This window comes from Rhinocladiella mackenziei, assembly GCF_000835555.1.
Source record: "Rhinocladiella mackenziei CBS 650.93 unplaced genomic scaffold supercont1.4, whole genome shotgun sequence".
Lineage (NCBI taxonomy): Eukaryota > Fungi > Ascomycota > Eurotiomycetes > Chaetothyriales > Herpotrichiellaceae > Rhinocladiella > Rhinocladiella mackenziei.
In genome coordinates, this window is record NW_013550601.1 from 355,179 (window position 1) to 375,929 (window position 20,751).

General features: G+C 49.9%; 8 protein-coding genes across 8 annotated transcripts; 6 read left to right on the forward strand and 2 right to left on the reverse strand.

The window, feature by feature from the left end:
• Positions 1 to 389: 389 nt before the first annotated feature.
• Positions 390 to 1,700, forward strand: Z518_05260 (glyceraldehyde-3-phosphate dehydrogenase; the record flags this gene model as incomplete). The annotated part of the gene is made up of 6 exons (XM_013416074.1): positions 390 to 437; positions 489 to 502; positions 566 to 629; positions 682 to 1,366; positions 1,425 to 1,595; positions 1,669 to 1,700. 6 exons carry the CDS (start codon positions 390 to 392, stop codon positions 1,698 to 1,700), a joined length of 1,014 nt encoding a protein of 337 aa, XP_013271528.1.
• Positions 1,701 to 2,587: 887 nt separating this feature from the next.
• Positions 2,588 to 6,070, forward strand: Z518_05261 (uncharacterized protein; the record flags this gene model as incomplete). Its single annotated transcript, XM_013416075.1, has 14 exons — positions 2,588 to 3,125; positions 3,203 to 3,497; positions 3,560 to 3,573; positions 3,625 to 3,763; positions 3,821 to 3,933; positions 3,992 to 4,119; positions 4,176 to 4,347; positions 4,413 to 4,451; positions 4,556 to 4,667; positions 4,749 to 4,796; positions 4,882 to 4,945; positions 5,061 to 5,165; positions 5,220 to 5,379; positions 5,460 to 6,070. 14 exons carry the CDS (start codon positions 2,588 to 2,590, stop codon positions 6,068 to 6,070), a joined length of 2,538 nt encoding a protein of 845 aa, XP_013271529.1.
• Positions 6,071 to 8,525: 2,455 nt separating this feature from the next.
• Z518_05262 (uncharacterized protein) lies at positions 8,526 to 9,614 on the forward strand (the record flags this gene model as incomplete). The annotated part of the gene is made up of 1 exon (XM_013416076.1): positions 8,526 to 9,614. The coding sequence occupies one exon, from the start codon at positions 8,526 to 8,528 to the stop codon at positions 9,612 to 9,614; it is 1,089 nt and encodes a 362-aa protein (XP_013271530.1).
• A 230-nt stretch (positions 9,615 to 9,844) lies between these two features.
• Positions 9,845 to 10,696, reverse strand: Z518_05263 (uncharacterized protein; the record flags this gene model as incomplete). Its single annotated transcript, XM_013416077.1, has 2 exons — positions 9,845 to 10,545; positions 10,648 to 10,696. The coding sequence occupies 2 exons, from the start codon at positions 10,694 to 10,696 to the stop codon at positions 9,845 to 9,847; spliced, it is 750 nt and encodes a 249-aa protein (XP_013271531.1).
• A 229-nt stretch (positions 10,697 to 10,925) lies between these two features.
• On the reverse strand, positions 10,926 to 12,089 carry Z518_05264 (uncharacterized protein; the record flags this gene model as incomplete). Its single annotated transcript, XM_013416078.1, has 1 exon — positions 10,926 to 12,089. The coding sequence occupies one exon, from the start codon at positions 12,087 to 12,089 to the stop codon at positions 10,926 to 10,928; it is 1,164 nt and encodes a 387-aa protein (XP_013271532.1).
• A 1,467-nt stretch (positions 12,090 to 13,556) lies between these two features.
• On the forward strand, positions 13,557 to 13,757 carry Z518_05265 (uncharacterized protein; the record flags this gene model as incomplete). Its single annotated transcript, XM_013416079.1, has 1 exon — positions 13,557 to 13,757. The coding sequence occupies one exon, from the start codon at positions 13,557 to 13,559 to the stop codon at positions 13,755 to 13,757; it is 201 nt and encodes a 66-aa protein (XP_013271533.1).
• A 1,284-nt stretch (positions 13,758 to 15,041) lies between these two features.
• On the forward strand, positions 15,042 to 16,328 carry Z518_05266 (uncharacterized protein; the record flags this gene model as incomplete). Its single annotated transcript, XM_013416080.1, has 2 exons — positions 15,042 to 15,293; positions 15,348 to 16,328. The coding sequence occupies 2 exons, from the start codon at positions 15,042 to 15,044 to the stop codon at positions 16,326 to 16,328; spliced, it is 1,233 nt and encodes a 410-aa protein (XP_013271534.1).
• Positions 16,329 to 18,546: 2,218 nt separating this feature from the next.
• Positions 18,547 to 20,282, forward strand: Z518_05267 (uncharacterized protein; the record flags this gene model as incomplete). Its single annotated transcript, XM_013416081.1, has 4 exons — positions 18,547 to 18,645; positions 18,731 to 19,388; positions 19,446 to 19,631; positions 19,726 to 20,282. The coding sequence occupies 4 exons, from the start codon at positions 18,547 to 18,549 to the stop codon at positions 20,280 to 20,282; spliced, it is 1,500 nt and encodes a 499-aa protein (XP_013271535.1).
• Between the last annotated feature and the right edge of the window lie 469 nt (positions 20,283 to 20,751).

Genomic DNA, 20,751 nt, shown 5'->3' on the forward strand with positions numbered 1-20,751 from the left:
TACACGATAACCCAAAGCTGCGCTGTCCGAAGATCAACGAAACCCGAAGCTGCATCTGCCAGACGACTCCTTATTAAAACTGTCTTCGCTGCCTCTGCCCCTCAAACGTCAACACTGCCCCACCATTTGCCCCCCAGGAAACACAAAGCTCTGCTCACCATTCATCCCGTTACCCATCACACCACCGACGTTGCTCTGTTATTCTCGTTATTGAACTACTACAGTCGTCTTCAATTGGGCGAAGTCGACGCTGACCTCGAGTTACGTGAGTTTGTTTTGGTGCCTTGATTCCGGCTGCATCCAGCGATAAAAGCTCGACGGGCTTCCTCAAAACATCCGGACTGACTTCATTTTGCCTCCCCAGCACTTTGCATTCTCTTGAGCTCAACATGCCTACCCTCGTCGGAATCAACGGCTTTGGCCGCATTGGAAGAATTGTAAGTTGAACAACCCTCTATTGCTCGTCTCGATAGCTAACACTCTTCCAGGTGTTCAGAAATGCGTGAGTACAGCCCCCCGCCCTCTATCGGCCACCGAAAATCCTCCTTCTAACACCCTTTCACAGTGTTGAGCACGACGATGTCAACGTTGTTGCAGTCAATGATCCCTTCATTGAACCCAAGTATGCTGTACGTAACGCCGCTGCCTTCCTGAGACCCGGATCGTTGTTAATATCCGCAGGCATACATGCTCAAGTATGATTCCACACACGGCCAATTCAAGGGTACCATTGAAGTCCAAGGCGACGGTCTGGTTGTCAATGGCAAGCCGGTCAAGTTCTACATGAAGAAAGACCCTGCTGAGATCCCTTGGTCCGAAACGGGAGCAACCTACATCGTCGAATCCACTGGTGTGTTCACCACCACAGAAAAGGCCTCTGCCCACTTGAAGGGTGGCGCAAAGAAGGTAGTCATCTCCGCCCCCTCTGCTGATGCCCCCATGTTCGTCATGGGTGTCAATAACACCTCCTACAAATCCGATATCCCGGTCATCTCCAACGCTTCTTGCACAACCAACTGTCTGGCACCTCTAGCCAAGGTCGTCAACGACAAGTTTGGCATGAAGGAGGGTTTGATGACCACTATTCACTCTTACACCGCAACCCAAAAGACCGTCGATGGTCCATCCAACAAAGACTGGCGAGGTGGCCGAACGGCTGCTCAAAACATCATCCCCAGCAGCACTGGTGCTGCTAAGGCTGTCGGAAAGGTCATTCCTTCTCTCAATGGCAAACTCACTGGCATGTCTATGCGTGTCCCCACCTCCAATGTCTCCGTTGTTGATCTTACCTGCGTCCTCGAGAAGCCTGCTACCTACGACGAAATCAAGAAGGCCATGAAGGATGCATCCGAGGGTGAACTCAAGGGTAAGCGGAAGAAAATCCTGAGCCATTTCTACCCGGGCCAACTAACCCAAATTTCCAGGCATTCTCGCTTATTCCGAAGATGATCTCGTCTCCACCGATTTGAACGGTGACAACCACTCTTCCATCTTCGACGTCAAGGCCGGTATCGCTCTCAATGACCATTTCGTCAAGTTGATTGCCTGGTACGACAATGAGTGGGGATATTCCCGACGTGTTATCGATCTCTTGGGTGAGTCCTTTATCCGATCGGAAGATTTCGGGGCCTTTTTTTTTTTTTTCCCTTTACTGACGCTGTTGTCCAGCCTACATGGCCAAGGTGGATGGAAATGCCTAAGTGATATGCCTATTTCAATATCATGACTCGCTGAGGGTTTCTAAGAGATTTCTCACTCTGGTTCGGAACGAGGTCGTGAAAGAATGGGACTTTTCTGGGAAGATGAAAAGATGAAAACAAGTGGAAACAAAACATAGATTGAGCCTGTTCATATTGTTTAGCCCCAACCGGCGTCCGTATCCTTAAGATTCCCTTTTTCAAATTGAAAAATACGAACCTCGAGATTGGCCCGAAGAGTATTTCTCGTTGTTCCAACTCCATCCACCGTCCGGAGCCAAGTCCATTTTGAATTGGAGGCACGTGCTTCGAGTTTATGCACGTGACCTCAGCCTTCTTTGGGAGTCACATGAGCTGGGATTTCTTGGCATTGTCCCCTGTTCTTCCGCTGCCCGCCCCAGCGAGCGCCTTGAGACCATGTATTCATTCACACCCCGCGATACTAAGAAGAGCTCGGCAAACAGCATCTATAGTTCATTTCGGTTTCGTGGCAGTTCAAGTTGATGCAATCTTGTGTTTTCAACGGCCAGCTGAAACGAACAAGGCTACATTCCGGACAAAGATACTAGCAAGACTCAAGCTGAAGGGAGGGGTGTGTGTGTGACACAGTAGGCTATTTCTCCGATTCAGCTAGATCTGTTCGACATACATCTACCTTGAAGTCCCACTGTCTGCCCTTTACGCTTCTGGCGACCCAATGTGAATTTTGACTGACATGTGAACCACAGGTGCGGGCTGGGGGGAAGGATCTTATCCTCTCTACGTTAACACCCGTCAGCCATTCGATTGCCTTCCTGCAAATAGTCGCCCACTATGCATGTGTTCTAGTGGTCTTTCTCCTTACAGCCACACTTGAGAGTGGGGCCTTACTGGCGGCAGAGGACATCCTCATGGCTCAAATCCCGCTGTTGGGCCAAGGTGTTCCGCCACCTCAGCCTTCAGATGGACCCAGATTACCCAACCCGATTCCGAAGCTGCAGGAACCTCCTCAATTCTCCGGCGACACGTCCATGAGAGACACTCCCGATGTAACAAACGAGATCGACAATCGCTTAAAGATCGAGACTTCCGAGGAAGAAGACGAAGACAGCTTATTGTCCGACACCTCATCCGAAGCCGATGAAACCGTTCCCAAATCCCAGCGTGGCCTCCCGGTCTCAAAACTTCCCACCGGCCTCTGCTACGATGAGCGTATGCGATATCATGCCGAGGTCGCTGCGACGAGTGGTGAAAATGTCCACCCCGAAGATCCTCGTCGCATCTACTACATCTACAAAGAACTTTGCGAGGCCGGGCTGGTCAATGATAAGAAATACCCACCCATGGTCGAAACGCCGTTGTATCGAATCGATGCTCGTGAAGCGACGAGAGACGAGTGCCTTTTGATCCATACTCCGGAACATTATGAATTTGTCAAAGACACCGCCGGTGAGATCCCTTCCTACACTTCTCAGGCTCACTACAAACCGAAACTGACATGTCCTTGCTTGTGCTTGCTGCTTTAGAAATGACTGATGAAGAACTCATTGACTTGTCCGAAAACATCGAGATGGACTCGATCTATTTCAATTCTTTATCATATTTTTCTTCCAAGCTGTCCGCGGGCGCAGCGATTGAGACTTGCAGAGCCGTGCTTTCGCGCAAGGTCAAGAATGCAGTCGCTGTTATTCGACCCCCTGGTCATCACGCCGAGACCCATCGTCCGATGGGGTTCTGCTTGTTCAATAATGTCTGCATTGCTTCGAGGGTCTGTCAAACTGATTTCCAAGACAATTGTCGAAAGATTTTGATCGTTGACTGGTGAGTGCTTGTTCCTTGTGTGGACATGATGTGCGTGTGATTGACGATCTGGATACACATAGGGACGTTCACCATGGTGAATTTTTCTGATTCGACAAAGTCGGGACTGGAGTACTGAAGTGTATAGGAAATGGTTGTCAAAAGGCCTTCTACGACGATCCCAATATCCTCTACATTTCAATTCATGTCCATATGAATGGCATGTTCTATCCATCTGGAAATGAAGGTGACATGTACCATTGCGGCACTGGCCCAGGACTGGGCATGTAAGTGTTCATCTCCTCCCTGAATCGTCAAGATGTGGCGGTCGTAACTCTCTCAAGGAACGTTAATATTCCCTGGCCAACCAAAGGGATGGGCGATGGCGATTACATGTATGCGTTCCAACATGTAGTCATGCCGATCGCCGTTGAATTCGATCCGGACTTTGTCATTGGTATGTCTCGATGTCTCATACCAATTTGAGCCTGACTCGTCCTAACATTTTACTTCAGTTGCCTCAGGTTTCGATGCCGCAGCTGGAGATGAACTCGGTGGATGTTTCGTCACGCCACCCTGCTATGCACATATGACGCATATGCTCATGTCACTTGCTGGAGGGAAGATTGCCGTTTGTCTCGAGGTCTGTTCCGATCATCATTTCATGATCAGAGATCATACCTATAATGATTTGTATAGGGAGGCTACAATTTCAGCGCGATATCCAAATCCGCCCTGGCCGTCACTCGCACATTAATGGGAGAACCACCCGATAGACTCCACGCTACAGCCGCCACACCCTCAGCCGTCGATACAGTGGCCAAAGTCCGCAATGTCCAGTCAAAGTATTGGCGAAGTGTGTACCCCAAAGGTGAGGGAACACAACTTTTTGAATCATGATTCATTCGAACAACAGCTGACAATTATACCACGCAGATCCAGTAGGCGGCATCTTCGGAGGAGAAAGATTGCATGGTTGGTCCTTACCGTAGCCCTACCTTGCATGATCAATTGTCTTATCCCTTCTTTCTCGCTTGTCACGGCGATTATGAACTAACCGGCCATCGTACCGAATACAGACGTCATCCGCCAATGGCAAGCAATGCACTTATACGACAAATACAAATTGACGCAACTACATGTTTTCCGAGAAATAGTATCGAAATCATTCGATCACCAGGTCCTTGCTACGTGAGTGCTCCGCTCACCTCTATGACCTAGATGATGGGTTGATCTTTGATTTTGGTTTGATTGTTGATGATTCACATCCAGACCAAATTACGAGAGCAAGAAGCATCTTTTGATTATCTTCCATGACTCGTATGTTTTTTGCCTTTTTTTTCCCTTCGAGTAGCTCCATTTGAGATTGTTGAAGCCCCCATGCTAACGACCGGTATTTGTACAGACCTGATTTATTAAGTTCAGGTGCGGGATTAACCACAGAGCAAAAGACACATGATACATGGCTGGTAGGTGTTGTTCTTGTCCGCCCTTCCTCTTCCCCTCTCTATATAATACATATTTACCCGCGATTTTTGTTCCTCATTTCATATCAACGACCTTGGTTGCTCACAATGCAAAAAGGTTGACGGCGCACAGTCGTACGTTCGCTGGGGAGTCGCGCACGGCTTCGGTGTCATCGATGTCAACATCCCTGAACTCATCACCATCACTGCCAGCGATGGCTCAGTTTTAGGATCCGGTTCTTTGTCGGCGGAATATCCTCCGGGCTCTGAAGTCGAGTATGCATCCGCAACGACAGATATCGCGCGCAAAGAAGGGGAAAAGCTTGCGGCGTACCTGTGGGAAAATTACGTCGAACCTTATGAGTTCGTCGGCGGCATTTTTCTCATGGGTGCAGGCCATGCGTTTCATGCTCTGGCCAAGTTGGTTAGCGAGAATGGTATGTGCAACATTTACCTGGACCCGGTTTCCTCTTGCTGTGTCAGTGGATGACTGATGTGACACAATCGGAACCAACAGAGAACGTCTACCCCAACCTCCTAGGTGTTATCGGCTTCATCACCACGAACCCAATCCGACCCATCTCAAACCCCTCTCTGCACTGGGTGAGCCAATGGTACCGAGAAAATTCGCTCGTGTATGTGTCTCAGGCACATAGCATGTGGAAGAAAGAGGGCAAGGCGTCGAAACGATACGGCAAACTGATAAAGTCCCGGGGTGTGGTATTGAATCAGATGATGAAGATCCATGAGCGTGAGGTCACGGAGTGGATGGTCGAGAAGGTCAAGCAGAGACAGGCGGAGTTGGAGGACACGGAAGACGAAGATGATGAGGATGATGAAGACGAAGGTGACAGTATCAACGCAGCCGCACCAGTAGGGAATGGGAATGGGGAGAGAGAAAGAGCGAGAGAATCTGATGGTGATACAATTGATGATCCGGCAATAACGGAGACGACGCAGAGCCGGACACAGACATATAGGCAGGGGCAGGGCCAAGGTCAAAATACCGGTGCAGGTTTTGGTGCAGGAGGTGTGGCTGCTGGGTCTTCTTCGATTTCAGGCCCAATGTCTTCTGGTGGCAGTGGCAATGGCAGCGGTGGTGATGTGTTTATGACTACAGAGCAATGAATGGCTACATTCCTGGCGTGTCGATAGGTCCAAAGGCGGAACTTGAGGGGCTAAAGGGTGTTATTGTACCTTTTTCTCTCTGAAATCCCTGCTAGAGATTCATGGCTTGTAAGTCAGCCTTATCCTCTTAAGATCGAGGCAAGAGCAGGCAGGAGAGACATTTTGATGCCCCGTTTCAATTCCCATTTCGCCTCGAAGCCTTTCAAAACGATCTCAAGAAAGTCGGCACAACTTCATCTATGCCGCGTCCACGTTCATCACGATGATTTCCTTCCTACCGACGAGGGTATAATCCGCTTGTCTCACCTCCATGAAATGATCAAATGAAGCTAAGCCGAGTCAACTCAACTCCGGCTCCCAAATTGCAAACACATCTCCTTCAGCCAAAGTATTCCAGCTGCTGATAGCTGGATCAGCATTTTTACCTTTCCCGTCCATGGAGCAGGCAGGACTGGAGTCGTCAATAGTTCGCGCGAGCCGACTTTGATTCTCTTCGCGGTTGGGTCGAGCAGCCTGTCTGGTATAAATCCGTTTCTGAGTCTGAGATGTCTTTCGGTAGCTCATAATCTATATATCCACGTTTTCGCAGCCGATAGGATCGTTGTGGTCGGATTGAGGGTTGGGCTTCTTCGTCGACGTCGACGTGGTCAGCATGGTAGCTCTTTGCCGCGCCACAGGTCTCGTAGAATCTGTAGTTCCGCGAGCTTCAAGGCGAGAATGCCGGCTTGTCGAGCAGTGGTGGCATGGGCGGTGTTGATGAGTTTTGCCTAGTTCCTCTTCGAGGTGCTTTGCTTGAGCATCGTGTCGAATAGCCGATGTTTTGGCGCATCCAACTTCGTTGGGTCTGCAGACTATGACCTTTTGCATGTCATTGGCCTCACTTCGCTGGCGATCATATCTTTCTTGAGCCTTCTTAATAATCTCGCTTACCTCTCGTAGGTGTTTTGGCTTTCTCGAACAAGCTTCCTCAGCCTTTTCTTGAAGTTTGAGATCTTGGACTTTCTGTCGACATTTTTGGCTTCTTCCTCCGCTTCGATCATTTTTACTTTGGGGGATTTTCTCTCATTGGTTTGTCTTTTCAAGACGAGTTTCCATGGATGATGATTTGAATGAGGTTGAGCTCGGGGTCGTTCGATCCGGAGTGGCTATAGGGTCGTCAGGAGTGGATGGCAACTTGCTATCTGCCATGTTGATCTCGGCCGAGATGGCAGAGATCAATGAGGAAATGCTAAGCGTGAGGAGGTGATTAGATAGTTAGTGTTGCGGGTATGTTGAGAGGAGAAAATATGGTCAGTAAGTGAGATCACCATGGAGAAAAGATAAAGGTGGATCCTAAGAGTATGGCGTCAGTCCCATTCTCATCATCATGGAGGAATATTCCATCGCTGTCGTCCTCTTCGGACATGCTGGCAATCAGCCTGGCGAGTTTCTTGGAAGACCTGGGCCTTGATCTCCTCTCTTTTGGCAGTTTCGGCCGCCTTTACGAGCTCATTACTGCTGTTAGTGTACACGGCTACCCATTCTATGACCTCCATTTGCTTTTCATGGCACGCCGTCTTTTGTTGTACCAGTCGTTCCGCCCAAAACCGCCCTTCCTCTTCCAAGTGTTTGATTTGCCAGCAAATCCTCGATTTTTCTCCGCCTCGGAGGTATGAATTTCCTCATTCTGGGCCTATTCCTTCACGAATAATGGCCGGCTCTTCCTTGGCTGTCTCCACGTTCATGTGGTCTTGGTTGGCAGTGGTTTGTACGCTCAGCAATTTCGCTCTGAGCTTTGACGGCCGGATGGGTACGCTTTTCTGCCAGCTTTGTGAATTGGCTCTTTAGACGCTCTGTTTGAGCGTTGTTTGAGATCGTTTTGGTCATTGGGGGAGATGAAAAATGGTGAGAGGAGACCATTCAAGGGCATTTTAGATCTCAGAATCCTGTGGACATAGCAGAAAACGAGCTTACCGACGTGAAGAGTAAACAAAACAAAAAAGCAGGAATCTTGGAGAAGAGTGCAGAGAAACTCATACAAGGCTCGGCAACAACATAGCCATAGCCGCTGTGCTGAAGGGGGCTTGATAGAGTGTGCACGAACAACGCCTTAACCTCCATGTCAGCCAAAGTCATGAGTACATGACATGGTGTCCGGCACTTCCGCAGCGGTCATCACTCGTCGTCATCGGAGCCGAGAGGAGGTCAAGGATATTGTTATCGCGTAGAAGGATTGATTGAAGAAGTCCATACGCAAAGCTGGAGGTTGACAAGGGCCTGGGGTTCTCCGGAAAAAATATTAATCCGAAACAGTCCATGTGTGACGCTCTTCTCGAAGCCATCAAACAATTTTTTCTGTATTCTTGGACACCGGGCTCCCGTATTTACTCTCGTGGGTCCTTATTTATTACCCACGGGACTGTCTCTCTTCTGATTGTTTTCGTTCCTCACAAGCAGAGAGACTGCGCAGATCAAAATGCATCGATCAGCAGCGAGATGCAGAGCATGTCGTTTTTCCTTCCTAGATGCATTTACTTCTCTCGTTGGCATTTCAATCCCAGCCCAAGCATCCCGACCTCGACCTCGACTCCCTCAGCCTCGAATCCAACCATGCCAAAGATTCAGCGCCTTCTCGCTGCTGAGACAATCCTCTCTCCGATCCACAGATGAACCACCCCCGCAATCTTCAATCCCTTGGTATTTGCAAATCGAGGAGCCTACGCCTCCGGCTCCAATCTCTCCCATCCTCGCTCTACAAGAAATCCCCCCTCTCCCTCCTAACTCACCTGCCATCCTATCCTCGGTCCTCGAACATCTCTCAACGCAGATCGGACTCGACAACCTGGTCCTCTTGGACCTGCGCCACCTCGACCCTCCACCTGCATTGGGCGCGAATTTACTCATGATCATCGGCACGGCGCGCAGTGTCAAACATTTAAATGTCTCCGCAGATCGATTCTGTCGCTGGGTGCGGAAGGCATACAAGCTCCGACCATACGCGGATGGACTACTGGGACGCAACGAGTTGAAGTTAAAACTGAGACGCAAAGCCAGGAAGCTGGCCCTTGCGCAGAGCGTAGGAAATACGGTCGCCACACGGAATGTAGACGATGGAATAACTACGGGGTGGATCTGTGTGAATATGGGACCCGTCAACGAAGCAGCTTTGCCAGAGGCACAGAGAGAGGCGAAGATTTCTCGCGAAGAAGAAAGACAGGCTATTTCCGACGAAGATAGGGCAGAGGACGAAGAGGAATACGAGAACCCGGACGACGATTATGTTGGGTTCGGTAGCCGGACGAATTCACCCCGGATTGTGGTACAGATGTTCACAGAAGACAAGCGACTTGAGATGGACCTGGAAGGACTTTGGGATGTGCGAAACACCAGGCGAGCAAAACGGGACAAAAAGGCCAATGTCGAAGCAACGGAAGCGGTGGAGAGGAAGAAGCTTCGCGAACAGCAGGACGTGGTTGATGCCGAAGACGAGGCTGAAGCCAGCATTGAAAATAGGTCGGAGGCGCCCAACCGATTCGATGAAGCTCGCCCGTTGGGTTCCAACTAATCGAAAGACACCAGTGGTCTCTCGATATTTGAATTCAATGGCCCTGTTATCCCAAGGCAATGCTGAATCATACATGCCAGGGTCTCATTTCGTTTCTGGTCGTAAATCCCATCCACCTCCGTCTGACTTGTGCCTGTATGCTAAATGTCCTGAATCCAATGCAATGCCATGCAACGCAATTTCCGACCGGTCCAATAACCCTTCAATCCGCGACATTTGTATTTCTGCGTTCATTCAAAACTAGGACCCAGCATAACCACACTGAACCTCAACTCCCCTCCACCCGCCTCTTCTTCTCTCTTCAAAAACGCCTGCACACCCATTTCCTGACCCTTCTCGCTCAACACATCATCCTCTGGTCCCAGCCTTCCTCTCTTCAACGGACCCTTTCTCCTCCCGTCCAACTCCCACAGATCTCCATTCCGATCTTTGACAAACGCGACGAAATGTAAATCCACACTCGTCTCCGCGTCGGGCGCCGTGCTGTCCCCTTTCGCTGCGGCCGTCGCGTGCGCCGCCTCCAATGCCTGACTATTATACAGCAGATCCGCACGTTGCTCTGGTCCCAACGGAATGGCCTGTTGCAAAAGCTCGTCCAAGTCGCTGCCGGGCACGATGTGATCGCGCGCTCCCCCGTTCGTTACGCTGTGCAAAAGTCCAATGAGCCCGCATGCGTTGCGGATCGTTTGCTTGAACCACACCACAGGTTCTTGGGGTCCGAAGCCCGTGTACTCGGAAAGAGGAGCGTCTTCATTGCGGCGGAAAGTCTCATATGTTTGAGTCACGGGGAAGACGAGGAGGAGGGCCAGCGCGGGGCGAGGAAGGAAATCGAGTAAGTTGGGCTCGGTGAGGGAGTAGACGTCGTGGAATTGCAGGGTAGGAGAGAGGCCGAGCTCGTGGACAAGGTTGGTCATTACTTCGGGGTTGTTTTCTGATCAACATAAAGAATAAAGAGTGGTCAGTGATGAGCATATAGGTAGGTTGTCAAGGAAAATGTGATTGTCGTTTTTGGTTGTGGTGCGGTGCTACTCACCGAGTGGCACGAAGGCCTTTTTCGTGTCTGGGACATCGACATCTGCCATGTTGGTTATATGAAACGACTGTGCCGTAGAAGTATGTAAGATAAGTTGATTGATGGAAAAATACGAGGCAATTGCGTCAGTGACTAGGGTCCGGGATTCGCAATTTCAGGCACCCCGCCGTCCCTCATTCGCTAGGCTTATGGGGGGCAGCGACGCTACGTAGCCACGCGTATACCATCAGCCTCGCGGATTCATAACACAGCCATACAATCAATTGATTGAACTGGTCCTATGAAAAAAAGGACCTTCGTTTTGTGTTCTCATAACCGGTCCACTGACTTTCGTGCTGGAACTTCAATACTTCATCCCCCCATGACCACCAGCCCGCAGTCAAGCTTCGAGCAAAGAGTTCTAATGCATTGTAGTCAGCAGGTAAGAGTTCCTCTAGCAATATCTTCAGACATGGCTTGCGAGAATGCAAATCAGGTACAGCCATAATGATCCTATGCCGTGGGTCTTCGCATTGCTGACATTTTCGAAACAATAGAAGAATCTCATATGGTCTCCGCCAGACCCCATCGAGCTTGGTGACGGGTTGGCCTCCGGCAGTGATTTTAATCCATACCCACTCTTCACAAAGATGAAGATCCAGAGCTTGGAGCATCTCCAAGACATTGGAACGAATGGAGGACTTGTTCGTGATCCAGATGGCTACCAGTCCTTCCGGGGCAAGAGAATCGTTCATTATGCGTACGGCTTGCTGAAATGGATCATTCATCTGATCGTCTGAAGTCCTGTACGTACCAGAATGCCGTACCGATCTGTTGGACCATGGCGGATCCATGAGGATCAGGTCGAACGGTTTAGAGGCTAGCAATGCATGGGAGGCCGATACAAAGGCCGGAAGTCCAGATTCCAGAGTAGATAAAATGAAGACAGAACCTGGTGGAACGATAAAGTCCCCGGTGCCATCGGCATCTATAATGGCAATATCTGCTTGCCGAGGATTGCAAATGACTATTCCGTACAAGTCACTCAGGGAGGAGAACTTGTTGTGCACTTCTGTTGTTGAAAGAATGACAGGTACCAGGGTCGGTGAATGGTCAGTCCCCTCGGTCCAGTGTGAATGACCAAAAGAGGCGTTTTGTGAGGCAAAATCATGCCGCGGGAAATACCAAGAGCCGCTCCGGCCATGTAAATAGTCTCGGGCCTCGATCAAAGCCGAAGAGATGTCCTCTTGTACCGACATATGGTAAGCCCGATCGTGAATTGGGATCGCATTGAGAGCGGTCTCTCTCTTGTATCCTTTGGGTTCGGTGCTTGGGTATGGTACCAATAACGCAGGGCACGATTTGAGTACATATGGAACTTGTTGACCATGTTGGATGGACGCCGGTAAGTCGAGCAAGATCGCCGTTTGCGTGTGGTTACGATAAAGGACCACTGGTAACATGCCGACTCGCGGGAGTAGGATCTGACAAGTGGTAGGAATCAACGGTATCCATGTCCAGGGTTTGTTCGCAGACGTCGGAATCAAGACCGGGCCATTGACAAGAATTTGAGATAGACAAGAGGTTTCCAAGACGCGGAGGGCACAGAAGGGGGACCACGAGGTCGGCCGATGTAGTTAGTGAAATGGGGGGTTAGCCGGAGGAAGAGGAAATGGAGCCCATCCTTGTTTTCCGAACGCGGCTTAGCGCGGTACGCAAACTGGAGGATATCTCAACCTTTTTTGGACGCCGTTTGACAGCTCTCACTCCATCATATAGACCACAAATCCCACTCAGACCTCAAACACAGACCTTTAACCGGCCCCAGCATCTTCCGTACGTTCATATCTTCAATGCATGAGTCCAGGCTTTTTGGCCTACCCCGTACCCCGCTAGCCTGCCGCCAGAAGTCACGAGTCCAATCCTCGTCCTTGGAGAGGGACGTCAAAATATCACAACATACCTCCGGGTGGATAGAGTGCTTCGCTCCCATGGTATGCAACATAGAGTTACCAGCCATGTTGATCCGTCCCATCTTGTTTTGATTTTTCTCCCTCCCCAATGTTCAACCTTTTCCTACAGTAAGTACCGTCCAATTCATTGCCTCCGAAGTTTATCCTTTCTGTCTGCTATTTCCCTTGTCACGTCAAGACCTCAATTGTCTCTCTCTCCTTTTTGTGAAAACAGGATTTTACTTGCGACTTCAGGGAGTGTTTATTAGGTGTGCAGACAATAGTGTGACCCCAATCATAATATGCGACAATATCACCTCAAATTCTGCGACTTGGGTAAATCTAAGGCATGTCACTGAGGCCCCGCAACCAACTCTTCGCACATAATAGTCTGGAGAGAATTCCTCAGCGCAACTGCTGGCGCCGGTGGATCCCTCAGTTCGCAATATCGAGCCATTTTCATTGCAGCACTCGCTTGTGCCTGTTTTGGTTTCCAGGCCGCCCTGGTGGCTTTGTGATGGCTCCTCATCATACGAAGGAGTTTTCGGCCTCGCCTGATCATGTGTCTGATTATGAGCGACACCTTCAAAATCATCTGATATTTCGTCTTTCCTATTGTGGGATTTGTTAACGGACCAGTCCAGAGTCCTTCAAGATTCTGTCAAGCAAGTGGGGTTTTTCTCGCCTTTTCCAACGAGGCTTCCGAATATGGCCATCCTAATTATCGCCTTACACCCAATCACTTGTATCCTCAACCCGAATTGTGCAATGGGAGAAGGAGGACTCCACCATTCTCAAAAATGGAATTTGCTTGCTGCAGCTTGGTCCGCCACTTCTGGTAGCATCTTTGGCCTTTGTCAATGATAGGAATGTTGTGTCAATGCTGGCACGCTTTGTCGCCTTCCCAAATGACCGTTCTGGTATCGATTGGTCCTCTCTTGGGTTCAGCGATATGTGATTATTGCACTGATCTTGATTATGTATATCTGGATCTATGTCTATGTGCATATCAAATTCCGTGGTTTTGACAATCTAGACGAAACTGATTCATCACAGGTTTCCAACTCAGAGTTGAAGCGAAAATTGGCTGTGTCGACAAGATCCAACGATATCGAGCAGAAGACATCCGGCCAAGTGAGTCAAGCAATAAAGCCACCACCCTGGAATGGCCAAGGTTAGAACTCGTCCCATGGCAAAGCGCCCGAGGGCTAGTCGCCTCAACCATGGGACCAAATGAATTTCATTACTGCAAGCTGAAGGTGGCGGATGGCCTGGCGATATCCAAACCCCTCTCTAAGGAACGCATCTACGAACGCCAGCAGTTCTACATCCCCAAGTCGAAATGCCTTAGGGGCACTCTCAAATGGCCAGAATGATCACCTCAGAAAACTTCGGATGGCCATCGACAAACAACTGCGGTGCTTGTCCGTCTATTCTTTCATTTACATCACCAGCTGTGAGCTGTAACGGTTATTGTGTCGCTCGTCCCGTCTATTGGCTGATAGTGGTGCAATCAGTGGTACAATCGGTGGTGCTGCCACTCCAAGGAAAGAGGGGGGAGGGACAGCATCCCTTCCCAATGGACGGAGAAAACCTGGAGAAGAATCGGCAGTTCGCCGAAGGTCTCTATCCCGTTCCTCAGACGTCGAAGTAATGCGATATTGAACCGCCATGGTGGCGAGAATTCAGCTTTATCGAGTATGGAGCCAGCATTCCGGAACCTATAGCCAATCGCAACCCATATTGCTGGGGAGCTGAAGGTCGTCAACGGAATGATAGCGTTTGGATGGGAACGAGTATAGTCTCAAATACTCTTTCACCTATGGTGATATGTGCGCCGATCGATGAGTCCTGAAAAGCCTGCGAAAATCCGCTATTCGAGGACCAAGAGTCCAGAACAGGCGCCCACATTCGTTCCCACCCTTGAAGCAATACCTCCTGAAACCGTCAGCCCGAACGGCGGAACAGAATTGACTCGAGTTTCAACTAATTCCAGCACCAGAAGACCTCGACGTGGTTTAGCAAGTGTGCGCCGGGTCTGTTCGGGAGAGTCTGCCCAAAACGGCGGTGTACGATTAGTTAAATCTATTATGAGCCACGAAGTGATCATGTCTTCACACCCGGTGTATTCTTTCGGTACAATTTTTCCGCTGGAAAGCCCCGAGGCGATGAAAACTTTGGCTGCGTAGTGATTGGTCTTGTGCACATTTGCCCCCAAAACTTGGAGAGCCAAGGATTCGGCTACGCAAAAGCGAGGAATTGGTGCGCGGGACCGGGGGCCGAAGCGGTTGGCGGGCTCCTGTATAGAGGCGAAAATGGCCGAGTTTCCTGCGCATGGCCTCGGAAATCGTCCCCCCTCTTTCTACTGTCCTTTTGCATCACAGACAAACCCTCCTCGTCTTGCCTCTTATAATGTATTGCTTTCCAGGAATTCGGATCTCGACATGTTCTAAAGGCACTTGAATGCATATTCCAGCTTCAGGTCATGCAGCAGCAACACTACCACCCTCACAACCATCTGAGATGGAAAGCCGAGGCTCCTCGAGACTCCTCGAGGAACCACTGTCTCAATCATCGCAACGAAGAATATTCTCAAAAACTGATCCCCCCAGGACATTGCAGGATCCTGTTCCCCGCGAAAGCAAACATCTGGACAAAAGAAGCCTTGATTATATCCTGCGCTCTGGTTTCGCAGGCGGATTGGCAGGATGTGCGGTTCGTGCAGTTGACCACCCCCCTCCACTCGTAACATACTAACATGTGAGACAGGCCAAAACTGTCGTCGGTCCTCTCGATCGAGTCAAGATCCTCTTTCAGGCCTCTAACCCTCAATTTGCAAAATACACAGGAAGTTGGTTTGGCGTGGTGACAGCGATGCACGATATCAATAAGCAAGATGGGCTGCGAGGATTATTTCGCGGACATTCAGCCACCCTCCTCAGAATCTTTCCCTATGCTGGAATCAAGTTTCTTGCCTACGAGCAAATAAGAGCATTTGTTATACCCGGCAAGGCCCACGAAACACCCCTTCGTCGTTTCCTCTCTGGATCGTTGGCAGGAATTACATCTGTCTTCTTCACCTATCCCCTCGAGGTCATTCGTGTCCGACTAGCTTTCGAGACGAAACGAGACTCTCGATCTTCATTAACGAGGATATGCCAACAAATCTACCACGAACAACCTCCCCAACCAGAAGCCCTGGCAGGACACAATTCCATTGCAGTCGCCTCGAGTGTTGCACGTAAAGCCGCCCCTAAATCCGGTCTGGTCAATTTCTACCGTGGCTTTTCTCCAACGCTTCTTGGAATGCTCCCGTACGCAGGAATGTCATTTTTGACTCACGATACAATAGGAGATCTGTTCAGACATCCAAGCCTTGCACCATATACTGTCCTGCGATCAACAGCAACAGCCCCAACCCCACCCGTCGATGGTTCTGGCAGAACTACCAAAGCATACCCCCGAAGCCAGTTGAATGCCCCAGCAGAGCTCATCTCGGGGGCTCTAGCAGCCTTGGTGTCTCAGACAGCTTCATACCCCCTGGAAGTGATCCGACGTCGAATGCAGGTTGGTGGGGTAATAGGTGATGGTCATAGATTGGGCATATCAGAAACAGCGCGGCGGATATGGCTCGAAAGAGGTTGGAGAGGTTTCTTTGTCGGTCTCACCATTGGTTATATCAAGGTTATTCCGATGGGAGCCACAAGCTTCTATGTTTATGAACGCGCAAAATGGTTGATGGGTATCTGATCGGCCATCACAAGCCGTGTATCTGTTCGGCCAGACTCGACGTTGAGAGACTGGACTCTCATATGGCAGATAGACGTGGTTGAGAGAGTCTACTGTACAACAATGTCAAACTATGGCCCAAATCCGATACATCGGCGCCGAGGTTTGACTTCTAAGGGTCAAAGAACACACGAAACTACATCACCTAGTGACCCTCTGTTCGAGCCTTATTAGAAAGCAGGGTTTTATCCACCAAGCCTGCTTTCAGTCCAGTCTGCCTCGAAATATTCGATCCTACAATTGCAAATGCATAGGAGGCCGCCAGGGTTCTTCCGGTGACTCTGGAAGCAGGAAAAGAGACTTAGGTCCCCAAGAAGACAGCCTCACCGGGGGGGCGGGCAACAAAGCAAATCCTCGGCTGCTGATGGCGATTCTGATAAAGTATTCAGAATCTCCCACTAAACAAGCTGGCTATACTAATCATGATAAGATCTCTGTTCTCCTCGGAGTTTCGACGTGTCTAGGAATTCTATTCGGTTGTTTAAAAATTGCATCGTTGATTCTGATCACGAAAGGAAGACGACACGCTAATGTACATATTCATATTCAAGCTGGCTGGAAAACAGTTGCACAGCGGAAAATTTCGTTTGTCCTTCACCAAAATACATTATTTATCTACACATACAGTTCTTCTCTGTTTAAGGACTAGGGAATCGGTAATTCTGAGCTCACCGGCCACATGCTTCCGAATTCAACTAATTCTGGATGTGTCTTTTCGTTTTGTGTTGGCAATTATTTTTCGCACACTGTCATCGATGGAAGCGGAGCACGAATACTATTCCCATGCCGTTGTGGAGAGACTGACATACAAGCTTGAGCTTGACTTGATGCCAATTCGTGGCGTACGAGTTTTTCCTACATGATGACATTCGAACTATATGACCGAGAGAATATTGCTATAGAACTATGGAGGGAATTGCAATCTCCGTCGGCCAGAACAGGATTCAACGGTTCAGCTCGTATTCCGAGGATCCCAGCACAATGCACGACACCGATCATCGATGATCGGATATGAGTTATCTGACTACGGATTACTTGTCTCTAATAAAATCCAAGGCTTCCGATGTTGGATGTGGTCTCTCATGTTATCAGGTGCCTGGAATATGGTTTTTGCAGTTGGTCAGCTGTAAGCAGCAAGGGAGTGATGGAACACCTCTATCCTCGGTATCTGATATTTGGGACTACTTATGGTGACCGACGAAATACAAGGTTCTCACCCAGTCATCCGGTGGCTCCGAGGCTGTCACTCTGTGACATCACAGAAATTTCTTCGGCTGCATTATAACTTTCCCCTTTGGATCGAGACAGGGGATACGAGGAATTGTCGGGACCGAACATCCGTCGACAACTTGAAAATTGACGGAGGACAGCGGCGCTGAGTCATTTGGATGAGTCCTGATTGGAACCTGACCGGCAATCGAAGAGGATCCCGCCCAGATGACGCCAAGGGTATACCAAGGATATACCAAGGCCTTGGACGACCCCCGGGCGGCCCTGGATCATTGTTTGATACAGTGGAAATCCGCCTCAGCCTCGCCGGCGGAGGTCAGGCCAAGGCTTGGTGCAGATCCACTGATAAGGAAAACAGCCAGAACGAAGGCCTGACATTCATTTTCGTCCTTTCAATTGCTCAGCGGAATTCCTTCTTGTTCCCACCAGGAACCCACCTTCCTACATACAATCTTGCAACCACCCGGAACAGTCTTGTCAAGCGAAGAAATCCCATCTGCCACGAGGTAGCCCGAAGGCAAACGTTCAAAGCACTTCCTATCTCTCCTGCCGGCTTTGTATGACCAGACCTGAGCTGATAGGTCGACGCATGGGCTCCAGCCCTTCTGCCACTGAACAGACTAGCAGGCCATGGCCCTCGTACAAGACCTTTGCTCTCCTAAATCGAGAACTGCTTGCCACGTTCCACCGCAGTTCCTCTGGTTTCAATTACCTTTCTGGGACTTAGGCCTATCAAGCTCTATCTCTTGGCCAGAGAGATGGCTCAAGGTTTTTGGGTACTGGGAGACGAGTACTTGCCTCTTGTATATAATTGCCAATCGTCTCCTGAGACCTTCAAAAGGTGGGCGTCGATCTCTTTATTGTTCAATCGTTGTTACTGTTTCTTCCTGAAATCGGCCCCTTCTGTACTGGCATAGAGGAGCTACTCTTTCTGTGAAGCCTTCCAGCCATGTCAGAAATCACTCCCATCACAGAATGGCCCGAATACAATGTCAACCCTCAGGGCGGCGACCCAATTACCCAGGACCTCAACGCTCCGTATGACAAGGTATGCCCATGGCACCTACCCCAGATATTCATTTCCCCAAAATTTTTTTCATATTTTTTCATGGGGCTGACATGAATCCCAAAAGGGCGACCTCTGCTGGATCCTGGTGTGTACCGTCCTCTGCTGGCAAATCACACCTGCCATCGGCTACCTCTACGCCGGTATGCATCGACGAAAAGCAGCGCTCACCATGATCTTCCAATCTCTCTTCTGCGCATGCGCATGTGGCATTCAATTCTGGATCTACGGCTACTCTCTGTATCAATCCCATACGACGAACCCAATGCTAGGCAACATGAGTCTGGCGGCTCTCCACAACGTGCTCGCCCAACCTTCACTCGCCAACAGCGATATCCCAGACATTTTATACGCGTGCTTCGGCTTTACTTTCGTGACAGCTACGGCCATGATCTTGGCCGGCGCAATGCTTGAACGTGGTCGACTTTGGCCTTCCATGCTTTTCCTCCTCTGCTGGACCACTTTTGTCTACTACATCCTCGCGTACTTCGAATGGAACCCCAGCGGCTGGCTATATCAGCTTGGGGTGTATGATTTCGCGGGATCCGGCCCCGTGCACATCGCTAGTGGCTTCAGTGCTTTGGCATGGAGTTTGATGTTAGGACCCCGTCTCAGCGAACATACCCCGGGCGAGAGGCAGAAGATCATCCATTTCAAGCCTCACAATCCATTCCTGGTCGGCATTGGAACCTGTTTTATCTGGTTCGGCTGGTTTGCGTTTAACGGTGAGTCTTCTACCGCCCGTTTGCTTTTCCTAACGGATGTGCTAACTCCAAAACCAGGCGCCAGTACTGCCAACCTTTCAATCCGCTCCATCTACGTCGTGGTCAACACCAACCTGGCCGCTTGCGGAGGTGGTATCGGCTGGACCCTGCTCGAATACATGCACACGAAGAAATTCAGCATCATCGGTTTCTGCTCCGGTATCATTTCTGGTCTTGTAGGGATCACTCCTGCTGCTGGATACGGTATGTTATAGTTTTGGTTCCCCCTCCTTCTCTTTCACACGCAAAATATTCCCGACTTCTTCATGTATTTCTAACATTTGTCTACAATTTATAGTTCCCGTCTACGTCGCCGCCCTCGTCGGCCTTTTGACTTCTATTTGCTGCTTCTACACCAACAAATACAAGCATCTGATCTCGATTGATGAAGGGCTCGACATTTTCGCCCTGCATGGCGTCGGCGGTTTCGTCGGCGACCTGCTGACCGGCTTCTTCGCCGCGTCCTGGGTACCCGCTCTTGACGGGGTGTCCGGCGACTCCTACGACGGCGGTTGGTGGGAACACAACTGGATCCAACTCGGCTACCAGCTCGCTGCGGCCACGACTTGCGCGGCCTGGTCCTTTGTGGTGTCTTGCATCTTGTTGTTCATCATCAATAAGATTCCTGGCTGCCACCTGCGCGTGAAGGAGGAGGAGGAGCACCGTGGACTGGACTTCAAGTACCTTAACGATGTGCATTGGGATCAGCTCGAAAGAGGGTCCATGGGCGGTCTCGTCCCCGTTGGAATGCACCAGGGCGTGCCGTTCTCGGGGTCCGGGCCCGGAAGTGAGAGCGGCTCGAATACGCCGGAGAGAATGAAGACGGAGGGCACTGAGCCGAGAAAGCAAGAGTAAAGTTCCGGTATACTTGAGTTGCAGTCAGGGGATTTTCAATAAATTTTCGACTTGTATTTTGTTTTATAGCTGTGAAGCTGCGGTGTTTTTTCCTGTGCCAGGAGATGTACCCAGTCAATTATCCTATGCAGATTAGATATTGAATTCAGGTCTGGTATGGGTCTGGTCCGCTGAAGTAGGATAGTATATGAGATCTCTCTATCCAAATTGATCTTCACGGATACAAGCTCCGCTGGTATCACGATTGCCCATCTTTCGCAAGCCGCCGTCCACGCCTCCCTCTGTCGGCATGATGGGAACAAAGTGTGTTTTTATTGGGTCATATTGATGATCGTGAAGATAGAGGAATAAGATGGGTTTGTCTTTCTCAAAACGCCCAAAACATGTAACTTTGGAAGCACTCTGTGTCTTGATCTTCCTCTGCCAGAATGCCGGTTTTGCGGTGGGATATCCATCCATCCACCCATCT